The sequence below is a fragment of the Sebastes umbrosus genome, chromosome 21 (assembly GCF_015220745.1).
Source record: "Sebastes umbrosus isolate fSebUmb1 chromosome 21, fSebUmb1.pri, whole genome shotgun sequence".
NCBI lineage: Eukaryota > Metazoa > Chordata > Actinopteri > Perciformes > Sebastidae > Sebastes > Sebastes umbrosus.
In genome coordinates, this window is record NC_051289.1 from 11,872,194 (window position 1) to 11,890,530 (window position 18,337).

The 18,337-nt window shown below is 41.8% G+C and overlaps 2 protein-coding genes and 1 non-coding gene across 12 annotated transcripts in view; 2 read left to right on the plus strand and 1 right to left on the minus strand.

Moving 5' to 3' along the window:
• Positions 1 to 478: 478 nt before the first annotated feature.
• On the plus strand, positions 479 to 14,280 carry LOC119480285 (centrosome and spindle pole associated protein 1). Of its 3 annotated transcripts, none has more exons than XM_037756417.1 (33): positions 487 to 554; positions 885 to 990; positions 1,745 to 1,828; positions 1,916 to 2,013; positions 2,126 to 2,206; positions 2,860 to 2,961; positions 3,103 to 3,455; positions 3,546 to 3,623; positions 4,228 to 4,319; positions 4,448 to 4,544; positions 4,651 to 4,708; positions 4,813 to 5,093; positions 5,186 to 5,310; positions 6,172 to 6,259; positions 6,519 to 6,630; positions 7,008 to 7,155; positions 7,268 to 7,414; positions 7,558 to 7,628; positions 7,796 to 7,945; positions 8,062 to 8,199; positions 8,304 to 8,393; positions 8,481 to 8,541; positions 8,696 to 8,766; positions 9,408 to 9,506; positions 9,601 to 9,661; positions 9,790 to 9,916; positions 10,776 to 10,915; positions 11,919 to 12,056; positions 12,130 to 12,164; positions 12,290 to 12,353; positions 12,954 to 13,066; positions 13,243 to 13,399; positions 13,751 to 14,280. In XM_037756417.1, exons 3-33 carry the CDS (start codon positions 1,780 to 1,782, stop codon positions 13,951 to 13,953), a joined length of 3,627 nt encoding a protein of 1,208 aa, XP_037612345.1. In that variant the 5' UTR covers positions 487 to 554; positions 885 to 990; positions 1,745 to 1,779; the 3' UTR covers positions 13,954 to 14,280. The 3 variants fall into 3 exon arrangements, with proteins under 3 accessions (XP_037612344.1, XP_037612345.1, XP_037612343.1); XM_037756415.1 differs by having other exon boundaries at positions 489 to 554; positions 8,062 to 8,211; XM_037756416.1 differs by lacking the exon at positions 885 to 990 and having other exon boundaries at positions 479 to 554; positions 8,062 to 8,211.
• Positions 2,502 to 2,574, plus strand: trnar-ccg. The gene has a single exon. It is a non-coding gene; the product is annotated as a tRNA-Arg (tRNA).
• Positions 14,281 to 14,363: 83 nt separating the features above from the next.
• Positions 14,364 to 18,337, minus strand: part of arfgef1 (ADP-ribosylation factor guanine nucleotide-exchange factor 1 (brefeldin A-inhibited)) — a 57,129-nt gene continuing 53,155 nt past the window's right edge. For 6 of the 8 annotated variants that reach the window (XM_037756412.1, XM_037756413.1, XM_037756409.1 and 3 more), the window contains 2 exons: positions 16,681 to 16,798; positions 14,364 to 15,762 (listed from right to left, as the gene is read on the minus strand). In XM_037756412.1, coding sequence (XP_037612340.1) covers positions 15,541 to 15,762; positions 16,681 to 16,798 — 340 coding nt within the window. In that variant the 3' untranslated portion in view covers positions 14,364 to 15,540. The remainder of the gene's footprint in view (positions 15,763 to 16,680; positions 16,799 to 18,337) is intronic. The other 2 variants (XM_037756408.1, XM_037756411.1) reach the window with 1 other exon arrangement.

An 18,337-nucleotide genomic window follows, 5' to 3' on the forward strand; every position in this document is an offset into this window, starting at 1 on the left:
TCACTTGCTCAGGACAGTGGATGATACCAATACACCAACGTGCATTCGTAGGGGACGATTGTCATAATGTTACACAAATATGACGTTAATATGTTTAAATGGATAGCAATATTTACATTAAAACTGAACTATATATGTATAAAAATAATATTTCACCAGAAACGATTTTTTTTTTTTTACCGTTTCTATCACTCATATTAAAGTACAGTCACCCCTCTACCCAGAATGCATGGTTTAGTCCTGGGAAGACTAACAACTTTTTTTGGGTGATACCAATACACCAACGTGCATTCGTAGGGGACGTTTGTCATTATTTTACACAAATATGACGTTAATATATTTACATGGTACATGCATTTTTTACATTAAAACTGAACTATATATGTGTAACAATAATATTTCGCCAGAAGCATTTTTTTTTTACCGTTTCTATCACTCCTATTAAAGTACAATCACCCCTCTGCCAGAATAGAATGCATGGTTTAGTCCTGGGAAGAATCACAACCAGCTAACCGTTGGGGACTCACTGACATCTAGCGGTTCTTTAAGGAAAAGTAGGTTCTTTCATGAAGGTTTTTTGCTTTTATTTCTTTGGCACTGTACTTTTAATAAGGGCTAAAGTGTTTGCTAATGTCAGCTAATGCTTATTAATGAAACTAAAGCCGACAAAGGCTTGTATTAGTTAGCCTCTCTCCTTGGAGAACCTTTTTGTGTCATGGTTGCCTATGGCAACGGAATCATGGTTGCCTATAGCAACGTAATGATGCTTAAGCGCCTTGTTTACACACAAGAGCATTTTGACCACTTTGTGATCTGTGAAGGCAAATAATATAAATCAGAATAATATATTATATTATAATTTTACGTATTACTTGTGTGGCTAGAACGGAGCTTTGATATACATAGTAATTAATGGACGTTTGTCGAGGAGCATGAAGAGGAAACACCCAAAGATATATCATCACTGAAGTGTGATACATGCAAATCGAGGTAGATTCCTTCCTGATATGTATATGTTCTTAATATACCTTGTACAAAGTATTTCTTATATAATATATAAGAAATACATATTATGTACATTCATACTTCCTGATATGTATATGTTCTTAATATGCCTTGTACAAAGTATTTCTTATATATATACATTCATACTTCCTGATATGTATATGTTCTTAATATACCTTGTACAAAGTATTTCTTATATAATATATAAGAAATACATATTATGTACATTCATACTTCCTGATATGTATATGTTCTTAATATGTCTTCAAGATTCAAGATTCAAGATTCAAGATGTTTTATTGTCATGCCGGTTATACAGGTACAATCGTGTGAAATGCCTTTTTGCTGGGAAGCTCCATTAAAAATAATAAGTTATATTACTTTATAAAAGGAAATACTTTGTACAAGGCATATTAAGAACATATACAGGCATATTAAGAACATATACATTAAGAACATATACAGTATATACAGTATAAGATATATTTTTGTGTTAGAAGGTGTCGTATGAATTATCTATTTAAAAGTCTGATGGTCAGGGGGAAAAAACTGTTCCTCTGTCTGCTGGTGAGAGTCCTGGGGGTCCTGTATCTTCTACCAGAGGGCAGGAGGGAGGACAGGCTGTTGTGGGGGTGTGTGTTGTCCTTAATGACCCTCAGTGTATGTGAAATATCAATGCTCTGATGATTACCACGTTGTTTTATAGAGCTTAACATATTTGTGTTAACGTCCTCTATAGTCAAGAGCTGGTAATATAAACAACACCGTGTGGATATGCCTCCAGCATCAGCAGCACAAAGACTATTCCCTAATCCAGACAGAGGTATTATGCAAGTCTCTGATACTGAACAGATTACATTCTTTGGTTTATGTCATACACTTTATGTATTAAATATTTGATACTTTCCAGATTTTGGTTTAAGTTTACTGCTGGGAAACGACTATGAAAGGAAGAAGAAGAAACTTCAGCAGGAGCTTCAACAGGACTACAAACATTATGCTGCCAAGGTCTGATGTTGTATTTGAAAACGATCATTAAGACATGTTTCATTATGTAGCCTCTCTGTTGCATTTTTGCTGACTCCCCATCCTGTCCTTTGTTGTCATGTTCTTCCTCCAGAAAAAGGATGTGAACACTAGTGAACCTCATCCACAACCACAGGGTCTCTCCCTACCTATTGATGAGCATATATCAGTTCAGGTGTGTGTCTGTGTTTCTGTGTGCCTGGGTGGGAGTACATATTTGTGCGTGTACATTTGTGTGTGTGTGTATCCCCGAGTGTGACATAACAAGAAACAGGTAACTCTCCATGGTCATCAAAGTGGGACTTTTCTCCCTGACATGACGTAACTTGCTCTCAACACTTATGGAGTTGATATACTGCAGTGCAGTGAATTGTTGACTGTGCTTTGTGTCTCATGGCAACTGTTTTAGTTTACAAATGCTTGCAGATATGTCAAGGCTCAGTAAGAGGGTGGGAAGTGACCCAATCAGTGGCCCAGTGGCCTAATGGATAAGGCATCAGCCTCCGGAGCTGGGGATTGTGGGTTCAAGTCCCACCTGGGTCGATTTATGAAGAATATGTGTCTTTAAAATAATATGGATTCAAATTCCTATAATGCAGGGATGTGGGAACTGCATTGCTCTGGGACATGCAAGTGTGTCTTAAATTACAGATGTTTTCAGTTGATCTGGTTGACTTCCTAACAACTGAAAACACCTGTGTGGGTGTTCAGAGGCTAGTGCAACATCATTGTATCTATGATATAATTAATTCAAGCGACAGAACTTGTCAGTCATTACAGTCATATGGCTGCTTCAGAAACATGACTCTGATTTTGTTTCTCTCACAGGAAAAACTAAGAGATGAGAGAAAGAAAGAATACAACCTCTTCCTACAGGAAAAAGCTCAAATCGGCAGGTTAAAGAGGGGAGCACCTCCCGTCACTTCAAAGGTAATACCAATAATAAACACATTGATAGTTACATTTTTGCAAAATAATAGCAATTCACTTAAACAAAATACATGGGTTGTAGAAAAATATTTTTGTTGTATAAAGTAAATGCCTTTCACATTCTCACATTTTCACTTTCAACCTGGACAGGTTCAAGCTTCAGATGCAGTGCACATTTCTTCTCCAGCTTCTCCTCTGCACATCCTCAACACCCATACAAACACACACCCTCCTCCCAGGCAGCGCCCCGCATCCAGGAGAGATGCTGCCACTCTGACTGAGACAGTGGATAATGGAAAAAGCACAGTGTCTTGGCGTCCAGGCCGTCGGGGACGAAGGCGTTGGCAAATCCGTAGACTAAAAGAGCCCTATAACTCTGAGGAGGTTCCAATCACAGAAAAAGAGGACGAGTTGGAGTTCAGACACAGGGGGCAACAAGACAGACACGCTCCGTACAAAGAGGAGAGGAGAACCACAGAACACAGAGACAACAGGTGTAGCTTCTTTCTGTGCAGTTACATATATACCATAGACAGAAGAGCAGGTATGATGAAATAATTTTTCTTCATTTGTCTCTATGGCAGAGCTCCTCAGGACACAAAGGAGGTGGAGGCACCTGGTGTTCATGATCAGAACAACAATGAATGGGTTTGGAAGTCAGAGTAAGCAAGATTCATTTCTATGTACAGTTCTGGTCGACTGCAGCAATGAGATTTGTAATGCTGAACCAGAATTATCCTAGATAGCAGCAGTGCTCACATGCATAGCTGGACAGCCAATAACATCTTCCTGGAAAGTCACATACATTTTCTCAATCAATAAAATAATCTGATTGATTGAACCAACACAGGGTTACACAAGACAGGTATAGATCACTGCTGCCATACTCCGTTATTGCTCTCCAGCACTTCTCTTGCATGCCTTTCATTGTTTCCGTTCATGCCGTTAAGTTGAGCCACTCTCTGTAAGCTGTTAACGTGTGAGGCGGTGATGGAGGGTGAGCCTTGGCCCAGCTCCAGGCAAACAATTAGTCACCCCGGTTCTATCAGAGGAGCTGGATTGATTGGAGAATGAGGCCTCACCCCCTCATTCTCTCTCAGACCAGAAAGCTCTGCAGGCAAACTACGAGGTAGTGTGTGATGTAAAAAGGTAGCTGGGTGTGGCTCAGAAGGAAACTGATAGCTATGCTGGTACCCTTCTACGCTGTCAGTAACTGGATGGCTCTTGTGGAGTGTCTGGTTGTGTCTGTGTATTTGTGTTTAATAGTCTGCAAATGCCAGACAGCAAGAGGACGGCTGCAGGATTTCGACCTGCTACCAGCAAGGATAAAGCAGAGTTTGCTACTGGACTAATGATTGGTAAATACCATTCTTATTACATGATGCTTTTGGACACATATTGACTTTTGGGATTATTGATGGGATTTGTCACTTGAAATCCTTTTTCAGCATCCTTTGTGTTCTCTGTGCTCTCTGTTGTCATGCAGGAGCAGCAGAGGAGAAGACGGCCACTCAGATGAGGAAAGAACGGTATAAGCAAGACCTGCTGAAGCAAATTGATGAACAGCGGAGCAACAAGATCAGGTGAGTGTTTATTCACTAAATCAACATTTTCATTAGAGTTGTGTCACCTGGTACATCCCTGTGAGTCAACAAAACACAAAGGATGGGATGATTTTTTTTTTCTCAGGGAGAAGAAACTTGAGCTGAGGGTTGCTGCCACTGGAGCCAAAGACTCTGAGAAACAGGTAGAGCAGAATGGCAAGAACAGACTAAAACCGTATCTTGAGGTTTTCTCAATATTTGTTGCCTGATTTCCTTTGATGGATCTCTTTTACTTCACCTCTTCCAGCCTGACCGAATTATGCAGTTTGGGGCTGTAAATCAGCAATATGACAGCAGGAGACGAGATTTCCCCTACAAGCCCGGAATAGATCTCAAGGCCAAAGAGAGGGACCCAAATCCAAGGCCAAAAGATGACAAACCCACTGAGGACACCCCAGGAAAGTCCCATGTGGACTACAGTACAGCTGAGTCCGGAACGAGAACATCACAAGGCGTCCCCCCGCTGGACTTTAATGAGGACTACCACAGGGACGTCTCAAACATGCTAGGAGAGGTGGCCAACCCGAGGTAGCTCACTGTTGCTTTGTGTTCCTATGCATGTATGACATTACCAACTCTGCTGTAAATTCATTGTAGTTTCTGTGATTCTGTTTCTTCAGGGTTGCTGGTGTTCCTCCTCCTGTTCCTCCCACTGTGAATAATAATTACCAGACTCCATATGATGCAGCGTATTACTACTATGGAGCCAGGAATCCATTGGATCCTAATCTTCCTTACAATAAGAGTACAGTATTTCAGCCATCTTCATGTTGTTTTTGCCTCTTTGCCATGTGTACTTTGCATTACTGCGAACCATTTTTGATAGCAGGCAGTAGTGTTTAGCATTTTTATTGTGTTTTTCCCACCCATCAGACAGACACTGGTTCACATTCATTTCACTGTATGAACATTGACTGTCAAATTTACATAATCATTGTGTATAGAAGCAGTCATGATGTTAACTATTATGGATCATTTACTGCATCTTAAGAAAGGTTCAACTCTCTGCAAGTTGATTGTATGGAAATGAATGGAAACCAGTGGCTGCTTGGAGGCAAGAAAGACAGAAAATCTGAAACAATACATGAGGCTTTGGAAAATGAAAATGGTCAGCAGTAATGTAAAATAAACAGTCATTGCTGTGTTTAGTGTCTTCACAGTCATAAAGTGACTCATGGTATTTGGCAGTTTCACCTTAGATGGGAGTAATTCACATTGGCTTAAATAAACTCCCAGACCTCTCTGTAGAGAACTATTGCCATTTATTATGGAGCCACTTTATCACCATATCAATGGCCAAGAGGACTTGGCATAGCGATTCATCAATCTCATTTTACAGCAGAACTGATTTTATTACCAAGGGGATAAATACAGTTTATTGAATATGAGTTCAGCAGATCCAGATGGATCTCACTTCATCCAGCTGGTGTGTTTGGTTACATTTATTTTTTTTCCATTTTAATTTAGCAGCCAAATTTTGGCCTTGGTCTGAGCTCACAAACATTTTATGTTGGAAGAAAAAAAAGCTGTCAGAGTGTGGCGGCTAATGAAACTGTTAAATCTGTTTTGTATTTATAATCTTGTATTTTTTTATTTTCTTCTTTAGATGATCTGCCTGGAGGGGTGCGGCAGTCTGGGCATTTCCACAGTCCTCTTCAAAGACCACCTACTCCCAGACCCGGTGGCCGCACAAAGTCAGTGTCCACTTTTTTATAGTTTATTTATCCAGACGATAAATTCAGTGTACGCAATTTAAAACAATTTCAAAACGTGTGCAACTCCTATTCTTTACACTGAAAATCAATTTGCAGAGTGTGAGAGCATTTACATTAGTAGATGGTCATGAGACTTTTTGTTTTTCTTCCAGAAGAGGGCCCTCACTGCAAAATATCTGTCTGATAGTGCATCCTGTACACTTGCCTCCTCATCATTTGTCACTCTGTCTGCTTCTAGAGCAACTGATCAGCATCAAGCGCCTACTCTTGATTTTGGAGAGCTTCTTGCAGACAACTCCAAGCAGAGGAGAGAGACTGCACTGAGCTACAAAGAAGAACTCCGAAAGCAGGTACGACATCAGATCTACAAAGTATCATCTGATCGCCATAACCAGACCCCATGCTTTCATATATAATAACTGACTTCACAAATTAGTGAAGACAGTTTGTGACCAAAAAGTGTTTTGGGCAGTGTGTTTTCCAGTTCTGTTAACTGTTAATTGGATGTTTTTAGAGGCTGAGGAAGCACAATGTCTTACATGCTAATGCTTGCTGTAAATGGCTGTATCCTCCGTGAGAAAACCCAGACATTGAGTTAGAGACCATGGTGGGGTCATCATTTCCGCATGGGCAAAGAAATGCATTGTAGCAAGACCAGCCGACCAACTTGCACTCCACTGAAGTGGTCTCAGAAAGTGCAGCAACATCCTTCCTGCCTTGTGTCCAGATCAAAGAAAGAGAGGAGCATAAAAGAAAAGCGAAAGAAGAAAAGGAGCGTTATGATGCCAAAATAGAGGCCGAGATGATGGCGTACAGCCGCTGGGGGAGAAGTGGAGGAGGCGCTCCAATTATAGACCAAAATGGCCACCTTGTTAGTAAGTTTCACTTTCTCTTTTTAATGAGGTCTGCTACACCTGAGATAATTTTATGATGGGTCATAAATACTAATAATCTTTTAGGTACTTATAAATGTTTCAATGCCCTCAGGTGACCTGAAACGAATGCACAGGACCAACGAGGAGACATTTAGGAATCATGTGTACAGGAGTAGTGAACAGATACAAAGCTTTTTAATGAGGAAAGGATACACTCCCAGAGGTGATCCCGGGCCTCCCCTTTCTCATCGACTGCCAGGTAGTGTTCAGTCTCTCTGAGTGACTGTGCCAAAGTTGTGGCAAACTGGGTCCTGTCATCCAGTGTATTTCAGTGTACTGTGCATTTGTTTGTTCACATTGTTCTTCTGTATGGATTACTGTCTGTCTCACTTGTCCCTGCAGGTTTCAATGATCAGCCATCTCCACGGCAGATCTACAAGCAGGACAGATACTATGAAGAACTGAAACAACAGGTAGGTCCTGGGCCACAGCCTTCAGTCTATCCAGGTAACTGCTTGGATGAGACACCCCTTTAAACAAATAAATAAAATCCAAACACTTTTTACAAACACTTCAGTGTTCCTGAGCACTTTCAAGAAGTTGTAAATTAACAATACATGTGACTTGTCATGACCAACAGATAGAGGAAAAGAAGCAAAAGCAGACAGAGGAGATCGAACGAAGGAAGATTGAGGAGGCGAAAGAAGAGAAGAGGCTGGAGGAGCAAAGGGCTCGCATACAGCAGCAATATGAGGAGGAGCTGGAGCGAAGCAGGCAAAGGAGGACTAACGTGAGGAGTTTGTCTCTTTGATGAAGAGCACTTCATCATGCCTCCTTCCTGACAGTTAAGGGGGTCTCCTCACACCGGGCTTGCCATTGAGAAACCGTATTCTTTACTCTCCGCAGCATCGGTTGAAAATACAAGATTGGATCCATAAACCTAAAACACAACACCAGGAGGAGGAAAAGTGGGTGAGACAGGAAGCACAGACTGAGAAGAAGGTACCTGAGAGCGCCAGGGACAGAGGGGAGAAAAAGGCGCAGGTGATTTATGAGGTACAGTAAGCCTGAAAAGACACTAGTGCTGTAGCTTTCAGTTTTATTGAACATCTTTGTCAAGTAATGTGACCCTGCAAATAAATTCTCAGAGAGCGCCATCTCCTCCCATCCCAAGTTTGCAGAGGAGGCTGACAAATCTTGTGGCATCCAGACCTTTGTCTGTTGTCTCCACCAGGACTGTAAGTCACTCAGTAAACGGATGCAAATATGTTCACATCAAGGCTTTTCTGATGTAAATCTAAAATTGCACACAATTTCCACAACAGGAGCGCTCTGTGTCAGCACCACACTTGAGACCACCCTCCTTGAAAGTACCCCAGCTACAAGGTAAGACTGTCTTCAGTTATCTATACCCCACCCCCAAAAGTTATGGCAAACTGGGTCCTGTCATCCAGTGTGTTTCAGTGTACTGTGCATTTATGTGTGCACACATTGCTCTTGTTTATAGATGGATTACTGTCTGTCTCGCTTGTCCTTGCAGGTTTCAATGATCAGCCAACTTCACAGCAGCTCCACAAGCAGGACAGATACAAAGACAACCTGAAACAACAGGTAGGTCCTGGGCCATAGCCTTCAGTCTATCGAGGTAACTGCTTCGATGCGTGTGTTAAGGTGACCAAAGTGGCGAGGGCTAGAGATTCTGGACATTTAAGTATTGGATGTGAGGTAACCAGAATTAGGGAGAGAGAGAGAGACAGGAAATTCCACCAAAAAGGGACTTTATTTCAGATGAGTTTCCCCTTTAACCTCATCAAGTGGTGTATCTATATCAAATACACAATCAAAAGGAGATGCATGACATAAACCAGCATTGCATATGCGTCTAATCAATCATCTTAATTATAAAAGCAAAGTCAGGTTATATTTGAACACAAACAATATTCCAATGACACATGAGCAGTCATAAAGTGAACAAAGGAGCACATGGCATTAAAGGAACAACTCACTTTAGAAGACACACTTGAGGCAGGGGATCATGTATGGCTGATAGCAGGGAAGTGGGGAAGGAGCCATTGGCCCTCCACTTTACACCTCTGGCACGATTTAACGTTGCAGCCGGTGTGATCCCATCACAAGAGTTATTGATTATGAATACTTCCGTTTTCCTGAGCATGAAAAGACATTGGTGCTGTAGCTTTCAGTTTTATTGAACATCTTTGTCAAGTAATGTGACTCTGCTCGTAAATTCGCAGAGAGAGCCATCTACTCCCATCCCAGCCTTACTGAGGAAGCAGAAAAATCCTGTGGCATCCAGACCTTTGTCTGTTGTGAGCCAACCCTCCGCCAGGACTGTAAGTCACTCAGTAAACGGATGCAAATATGTTCACATCAAGACTGTTCTGATGTAAATCTAAAATAGAAAAATGCACACAATTTCCACAACAGGATCGCTCTGTGTCAGCACCACGCTCACGACCAGTCACTGCAAACATACGACTGCGACAAGGTAAGACTGTCTTGAGTTATATGTACCCCCCCCCTAAATCAAATCCCTACCTGCTTTTAATCATAAATTGGCACTTAAACATTTATTGTTCCCATCCTGTCTCTCTTCTCTCCCTCTGCGCGCTTCAGATGATCAGCAGGAAGTGTTCACAGAGCTGGCAACCCTCCGTATGTATCTGAGGAATGAGCAGAGACAACTGGAGGTTCAGCTGGGCCAGACAGATCGACAGGAGAGTCTCTACCCTCCCCCCAACAGGTATTACAGTGAGACACCCCTGAGCATCAGGGGTAATTTGCTTCGGTATACCGGCGTGCCCAGAATGAATAGGATTTTATTACTTTCTTCCTAACTAAAAATGAGCCATTTAGAGAACCTATTAGACGTGCTCTACCCCTTCAGGTCCAATTTCACCTAATACACCCCCAGACACATTAAGGTGAAGACACAATACTAATTCTGTCTTGTTAAATGGCAATTTTGATTTGCTATTTGTATTTAAGGAGGCTGTCTTGTGCTCTGAGTTAATGAAAGTGACCCAGGTCAAATTGGCTATCTTCTTATCTCCATTCAGATTCGTTTCAGGGATTCATTACTGCAGTAATGTAACGGTGTGATCCCAAAGGGAAATGTTATTTTCATCTGTCTTCACCTTGCAAGATCAGCAGGGTCACCTGCAGTGCAGGTTTCAATAGGGATTCAGAAAAAGACACGTGACATAGAGTAAATTCCACCCCTAAAAGGGCAGGAATGCACTACAAGCTACTTGTAAATCTTATATTCAAATAGGTTTACTGCAAATCACCAGAGAAATGCTTTTGAACTGGGGCCAGTTTCACAACTTTTCCTTGGTTCCAGTATAAGCTGCTTACACAGAAAGCCCCATGCCATAGGCCTCATAAAAGCATTTGGAAGTGTTTAACATACACAAACCAGGTGTTACGTCCTTACTATTACTACAATACTCACGTAACTCTTTTTGAATCCAGCCTGTAGTCATTGTGCACAACTGGAAAGCAGTCAGGCTTGTGAACTATTGGGACATATTCAGAAAGGCATTTGTGTGTTATTTGAGGTAATTTTCCCGTTTCAAGTGGGTTTTTCCTCCTTTGCTCAGACCCAGAGGACGACCCAGATGGGACACCGTTGAATCAACGCACAAGCAAACTGTCCAGCCATCAACCAGGAATCACTCCTCTGGTGCTGCACGTGTTAATATGCAAAATATCAGGGAGTTCAACCAGCTGAAATACAGAGGTGATGAGACTTCTTGGACACTGGTTTCCTTTTATGAAGCAACATTTGTACTTACCAATCAGCTCACAAGTCAGTTTTCTGTGCAATCTGTTTGACCCAGAGGTTGCAAGTAGTCGTGACTGCAAGAAGAGGTCCTATAATGCACTTACAAACCGCAGTAAGACTTTTTATAGTGGTTACTGTCTTGTGAAAGTGAGATATTACTTCATTTTACTTCTATCAGTCAGATAATAGTGGTGAGAAATGAGTTCATCCCATTGAACTAAAACCAGTTGGACACTGCTTGCTTTCCTTCTGCACTCTGAACCCTTCCAACGTTGAGAAAGTGATTGAAAAACCCCTCCTGTCGTGGTGTTGATGTGAGGACAAGAGACCAAGATCACCGCGGCCCTCAACCAGCTGGGTATCGCCAGATGGTTTAGACTTTCCAGAGCCTCATCAGCCCTCTGTCTCCCTCGAGCCTCTCTGAAACTTTAATCGCATGAGGTCATGGGAGGCGTCCATCAGTGACAGGCAGTTTGGCGGCGTAAACAGAGAATGTAATGCAGGCGACCAAGGAAATGGCTTTGGATGGGTTCCCAGACCGAGTTAATGCAGTGGTCTGAGAGACACTCAGAGCTCCGGCTTGTAAAACCAAAAAAAATAGGAAGAAATGCTCGTCTGACCATATCACTTATCAAATTTCCAGATACAAATTAAGGATTTATGCCAAACTTACATCTGAAAGCTGCATCAGATCCATTCTCTACAGTCAAACCTCAGTGGGAAGGATGTAGCCAGGCTGTGGAGCTGTTGAGTCACAGCCAAGTTGCTGTTTAAGAGAGTGGAGGAAGAGGGAGACAGTGAAATTGTTGGTTTGTCTTTTAATGTCTACCTTTAGTCTGTACTCCCTGAACCTATCTTTCTTATTCTTTATTACTGTTATTGCTGCGTCATTCGAAGAAAGACACTTTATTGCTACTGTCGAACAGATATGGGACGATACCTTTCTTTTATTTGTCAGACACAGCATCTCGTGAGGAGGTCCGTCACATGTACCCCGACCCTCCCACTGACGCACAAAGTCTGGACATCCAGCAGCAGGCACTTCTTCGTGATCAACAACGCAAAATCAGGCTTATGAAGAGAGAGGAGCAGCATGGTCAGTGAGCACACTCAAATGACTCCTCAAACTGTTGTGCCCCTTTAACTCATTGTTCTGTGTTTCGCTACAGACTTTTTGGACCAGAAGCCGAGCCACTGTCGTCCTGTGAGTGGTTACCACGTTATGAATATGCATTTTCACTGTGACAGGCTATTCAAGTACATCTTGCAATGGTTTGCTCTTCTTAAGAGTAAGTTGATGTGTGCCTCTGTGTTTATTCCTTATCTCAGAGGAACAAACCTGCAGGCTTCATCCACAGAGACTCCGTATTGCCATCTGAGACTGCTTTTGTTGGTAAGCCTGGCTGAACATGATCTGTTTTTAAAGACTGTCCCTGTTCCTCTTTTCTTCTTCTTTCAAGTATGAAGAAAGTGTTTACATCAGTGAGGGGGACACAATATGCTTTGGGATTTCTTCTTTTTCTAAGGCTCCAGACATTTTCCATAAAGGTGACATGGCTCAGGAGGTCAGCTACATGCACCCACACAATGCCACACTACAACAGCCTCTGCACCAGGATAATTTCGCTCTGTGTCCCTGTGCCAGGCTAATTGTGGCCCATGCCAGCTCCTGTCTCTGTGTTGCAGCTGGTGCCAGCGCTGGGTGCAAGGCGCACATGCCAGCTGTGGGGTGGAGATAGCACAGTGCCAGCCTTTGGGAAGGGGGGGCAGTAGAGAAATTGTTTAAAAAGCCTGGTGCAGGAAGGCAGCCTTTTAAATAATTCCCCTGTTACCTTTTTCCATCCAAAACCCTTTCCAGTAAGAAGTTTTGCTGAATGGACTGATTTCATTATTTTTTCACATTACACATATCTGAGCTGAATGAACTTTTAGATCCCTAATCTCCATCCAGCTGTAAAGAGGTTTGTGTGTAATGATGAATGGCTTTTGTCAGATGTTTACAGTGATGGTGGTGCATGTGAAGAGCAGGTTCTTCACCGGAGACGCCGTCAGCCCTCAGCAGAGCGCCAGGAGACGACAGCCCCACGGAGGAGACATGACTATGATGTATGGTGCCGAGCAGTATATGGATTCTTTTGTTTGCTTCGGGTCACTACAGTAACAGAGCAGTATCCCTTACTGATGCTTTTGATACTGTATTACTCAAGTCCCATTTTTGCTTTTACAACACTTAACAGATGAGAGTTGTAGTCAATCTCTTCCTTCTGATCTCTTTTGTACAGGAGGTGGCCGTGTCCATGGATCAGGAGGACCGTAACGTCCAGCCAGATGCTCAGTCTGTGCAGTCAGTGACTAGTTTGAACCTTGAATCTAAAGACGGTGCCCATAACCAGCAACGCATGACGAGACAAGACACTAGTGATCAAAACCCCAGATCAGGTGAGAGGAAACACTTTACATAGTAGATGTATTTAATTAAATAATCTGGATGCTAATATAACAAAAGCATAACAAGTCTATATATCTTTATATTTAAGCTTAATTTTTAACCAACTCTTAACTTGCCAGATTTACAACACGTGCTTCAGTCTCTTACTAAAGCTTTGCCTTTTCATCCTTTCAAAAAAGATGAGAGATTTAACTAATGTTTTAGAACAATCAAAAACCATCTTGACTCAAAATTGTAGATGATGAACAAAAAAAAAGTATGTATATGCTGAATTTTAAGCATCCTTTATTTTCTGATAGCCCTAAAGAATTGTGTGATGGATAAGCCTATGTGTTCTCCAGAGGGGCTGTCTGGTGATGAAATGGATGTCTTGTCTCTGCGTTCTGCCCTGGAGAGGCGTGTCTCCATGGAGACTGTTGCCACCGAGGCCTGGCTGCGGCCCGGCACGTCGGATACTGTAAAACGCGCTGGCTGTAGGGAGAGGCCAAAGCGTAGGATAGATGCTCCACCTTGGCTTAGCTGCTCTCCAAACAAGGGAGTCTAGTTCCCCTTTTCTTTGGATGTCTCTCCTGAGAATGAACAACATTGCTGTGATGCTTGAACCTACTGACCAACACGTTAATTGTGGGTGTTTGTTAGATCACGTAGCTTCAAAAGCTTTTTAGACACCAGAGTCTGCCTATAAAAATATGAATGTCTGTTAGTTTAGACAAGAACCATCTTACACAAGACTCTCTAAGCATGAAAATTGCACTTTTTTACCTTGTATGGTGCATATCTGTAAATGTACCATAAACATATGTATGTGTTATTTTTGTTATAAATATACACCGGAGAGTTTATTTTATAATAAAATGATATTTTAATGGTGTCCTGGCTGATCATTAATGGAAAAAAATAAACAGCTAGCGGTTCTATCATTTAGAAGTCAGTGATTCAGCATTTCAAATCAACCAAGTTCAAAAACTTTATTGACCTAGAACCTGATTAGAATGCCGGATGATGTATCGTACAGAAAGTTGTACATAATCTTTTTTGCAACATAGAAAACTTTACATTGCTGTATCATATACATTTTGTTTTCTACATCCATGAGCAGGAATGCATCCCATTCATACTTAAAGCACAGCTAACATTTGTCATTTTTCTCTATACATATACCGTTCCCCCAAACCAAAGAAAGAAACATTAAATATATTATTAACTTTTGATTTTGTACACAAAGAGTGAAAACTAAACTCAAACGTGAAAACAAACTAGTGACTCAAAAAGCAGCTAGCATCAGGTTGCTCTCTTAATCTTCCAGTTTCAGAAGCCCAGTTATCATCTATCTCCGATAAAAACCTAAGAACATATAAAATGGAATAATTTAACCCTTCACTTTCCGCAGTCATGTTCAGTTACAAATCGTACTGTATAGGACAATCTGCAGGAGATGGTACAGTCAAATAAATTATCACAAAAGTAAAATCTCCAGTGCATTCAAAAAAGAGATCAAGTGCAGCAAATCCAGAGGAGGAAAAAAAATAATAAAGAAAAATAAATGAAATCTAGTGTTATAAGATTATATTACATAGCGGCAGATCTGTACAACTAGTTTCATCCAAGAGGCTACCAATACTAATGTTAGCCATCTGCGGTGCAGACAGAAAGATCATTATTATCAATGTGTGACAAATGCCACATCATAGTTACTAAATATGTCTTTTTGCATGTTGTTGAACCCATTCATTCTTTACTTTTTAAATATACAGTAAGAAGCACACATTGTTTGAAATATATTCCTTCTGAGCAGATCAGAGATATGGATAACTGTCAGTTGTTAATCAGTAGTTTTATCCAGTGGAGGCATCGCTACACCTTGTACAAGACATCACTGTTTTCACCGTAATATCAAGTACTCTGTTGGGGCTGTTTGTGTGTTATAGGCGTGTCTGTGTGTGTGTGGTGACAGGGTTAAGGGTGCGGGTGGGTGGTAGCAGATAGCCGATTGGTAATCAGCTGTTTTGAGTCAGGCGTAAACCACGTGGAGGGCCCTGAGGTGACGCAGAGCCACAGCGGACGTAGTCGCACAGACCTGAGGCGGTTGCCCCAGTAGAGCTCTGTGTTCCAGGCTGTCTGCTATCCGGCATCACTGGGTCTCCTCCGCGGCCTCCTCCACCAACTCTGCGCCTGCCTCCTGCTCAACGTGTGCCGGCTGAGGTTCTGGTTCGGGCTCAGGCTGCTGCGCGATATGAAACACGAGACCAATGCGAAGGTAAAACTTTCTTAGAACAGCCCGTAGCTCCGGGATCAGGTCGAACTGCATGATCTCACACAGCAGAGGGTAGTATCTGGATGCATGCGCTTTGAACTGTGGGATGAGACAGAAAGAGAGTGACACCCATGTCTTGGTGCTACACAGAATAAAGGAACACTGTTAAGCACTTAAATCATATTTATATGCTGGTTATTTGGTATGAAATCGCTGTAGGTGACAAACAGCATAATTCTCTATATAGAGTATTCAATGTTGTGCTAAAGGGTGGTACTGCACTTCTATATTTTTGTAGATTTATTCATCTAAATCTAAATATTGAAATTGTTCCAATGTGACATTTTGCAATGCAATCAGTTTTGCTCTTGCTCTGCTGCACTCAGCTCCATCTATACCCTTAATGTGATTGGCATACAGATTCCCCATTCATTGTTAAACTAAATTTATATTATACCATGGACACAAATTAGCTTTTTTTCTGATTGGTTGTCAGGGGCTAGTTGCATAAACTTTAAACATAAATTTTAGCTAACTATTTCACCTGTTTAGACATTACTTTTAGCAAATTATAGCTTACCATTTCAACTGTTTATCCACATTAGTCACTCATAGGGAAGCTTTATGCAACTGGTACTTTTAAGTGTCCATAGCAGGTTTGTCTTAAAGTTATATTTAAGACAAAGACTAGGTCTATTTTTATGCAACTGTCCCAAGGTGTCCGTTAAAATAGTATAACAGCACAAACATAGCCCTGGTAAACAGTTAAACCACAAATTAAAATCGGTGCACAAGGCATATTTAACTGTAAACAAGTTGCAAACGCAACAAGCTTTAAAAAAAAAAATGACAATTTGAACATACCTTCTATTTTACGTGTGTATTAAGTGTGATAATACACTCCTGTTAAGATGGAGGAAATAACTGCCCCCATCTGTTATTTTTGGATATCAGACCTAATTGTAAATGATCTTGTATGTGTCAGGAAAGGCGTCATCAAGCGTTTCGGCTGCTTACCCTTTCGTCACTGATCTTTAGCACCTTGGTGAGGAAGAGCAGCAGCAGGTTGGTCCAGGCCTCTCTGTGGCTCTCTGAGTTCAGAGCCAAGAAGTAGGCTACAGCCTCACTGCACACACTACAGACAAAGACAGAAACATTTCAGACATTATAGGACAGCATTAAACAGAAAAAAAATACTGGATGTTATGAAAGATAAATGACTCAGAGCTGTGTTGTTCTGTAATGTATTATAGCAAGAAGGCATCTGTTTTACTGCCTTGCTTATCACGTGAAAAAGATAGCCGGGACGGGGATGATGAAGATTGTTTTCACTCGGTAACTGCTAATTAAAACAACTGACTGAGGCGGTTCTGAAAACAATTAGACACTTTTCTTCACAGTTTAAGCTTGAGGAAAAGTGACGCGACCTCTGACCTCTCTCCTTAAAAACCCTGCGGTCCTCTTCTGACATCACTGGCATCTGTTAGCCCTTCACCCTCCCTCCCTCACACTCACAGCTCTCTTTCACTTCAATGTCTGTAACTTAATCGCCTCCTAAATCTGCTTTGCACCCTGCAGTAATCAAACCTCCATGTGTGTGGTAAACAAAGATCTGTGTGTGTGTGTGTGTGTGTGTAATTTAAGAATAAATGTGCGTCTGTGTTGCTTCTGGATGACAGGATGAGGTGTGTGAAGGAACATAAAATACAGGCACGATGACACATAACAGTGTCTCCATGAATTAGGATTTCTGAGCCACACGCACACGCAGGCACCATCCTTCATCCTTCATCCTTCCTCCTCCTCCTCCTCCTCCTCCTCATCCTCCACTCTTTATCATCGTCTCTCTAATAATGAATGCAAGTAGGAGAGACAGGCGATGATTCTGCTTTATCTTGATATCACCATCAATTCGAGGGCGAGGCTGGGAGAGAAAAGGGGGGGTGACGGCTGTTTTGCGAGGCGCTGAATAAAGATGCAGCGATGACAGCAGTGCTGACTGAACAATGAAACATCAGTGAGTGTGCCGATTCCCTTGGATCTATACAGCATCCGTTACAGAGAACTGCCGAGCTGTGCACACGCTGTGCCTTTGCCATGAGTAACTGACTGTAGATAGTGACATCAAAACACCCTCCTCCCCTCCTCTCAGGGTCAGAGTCTTTTGATTTCTCCTTCCTCTGAGGAGGATATTGACGTCTGCGCCCGGAGAAGTGTGATTTCTTTATTCCCACATTGGAGCTAGTGATGGTGAATGTGTCGGAGACGTATTAGGCTTTGACCGATGAAATACTCCTCAGCTCAGAGAACACACAGTATGCATATGCTCAAACACAGACCAGGGGGCGGAGCGAACCGATGACTCAGTCGATATTAATATTTCACAGATGTATTGGCAACAACATCCCTGATATGGTGCCAATTGATTCTGCAGGAGTGATGGTAAAAAGGAGCGTTTTCAATATCTACAAACTGCCCCTTTCAATATTATTGAAGTCATTCTTTTATTCTCAGATTGAGCTTTTGAAATCATAAACATAACACCAAAAATCCCCATATCCATCTATGTAATTGCACACACCTAACTGAATAACTAAAGCAGTTTATTGGAGCAGAGTTTTTGCAGAAAGATGTCCTGCTCCATTGCAAACTACCAACAACAAAACCTCCAATT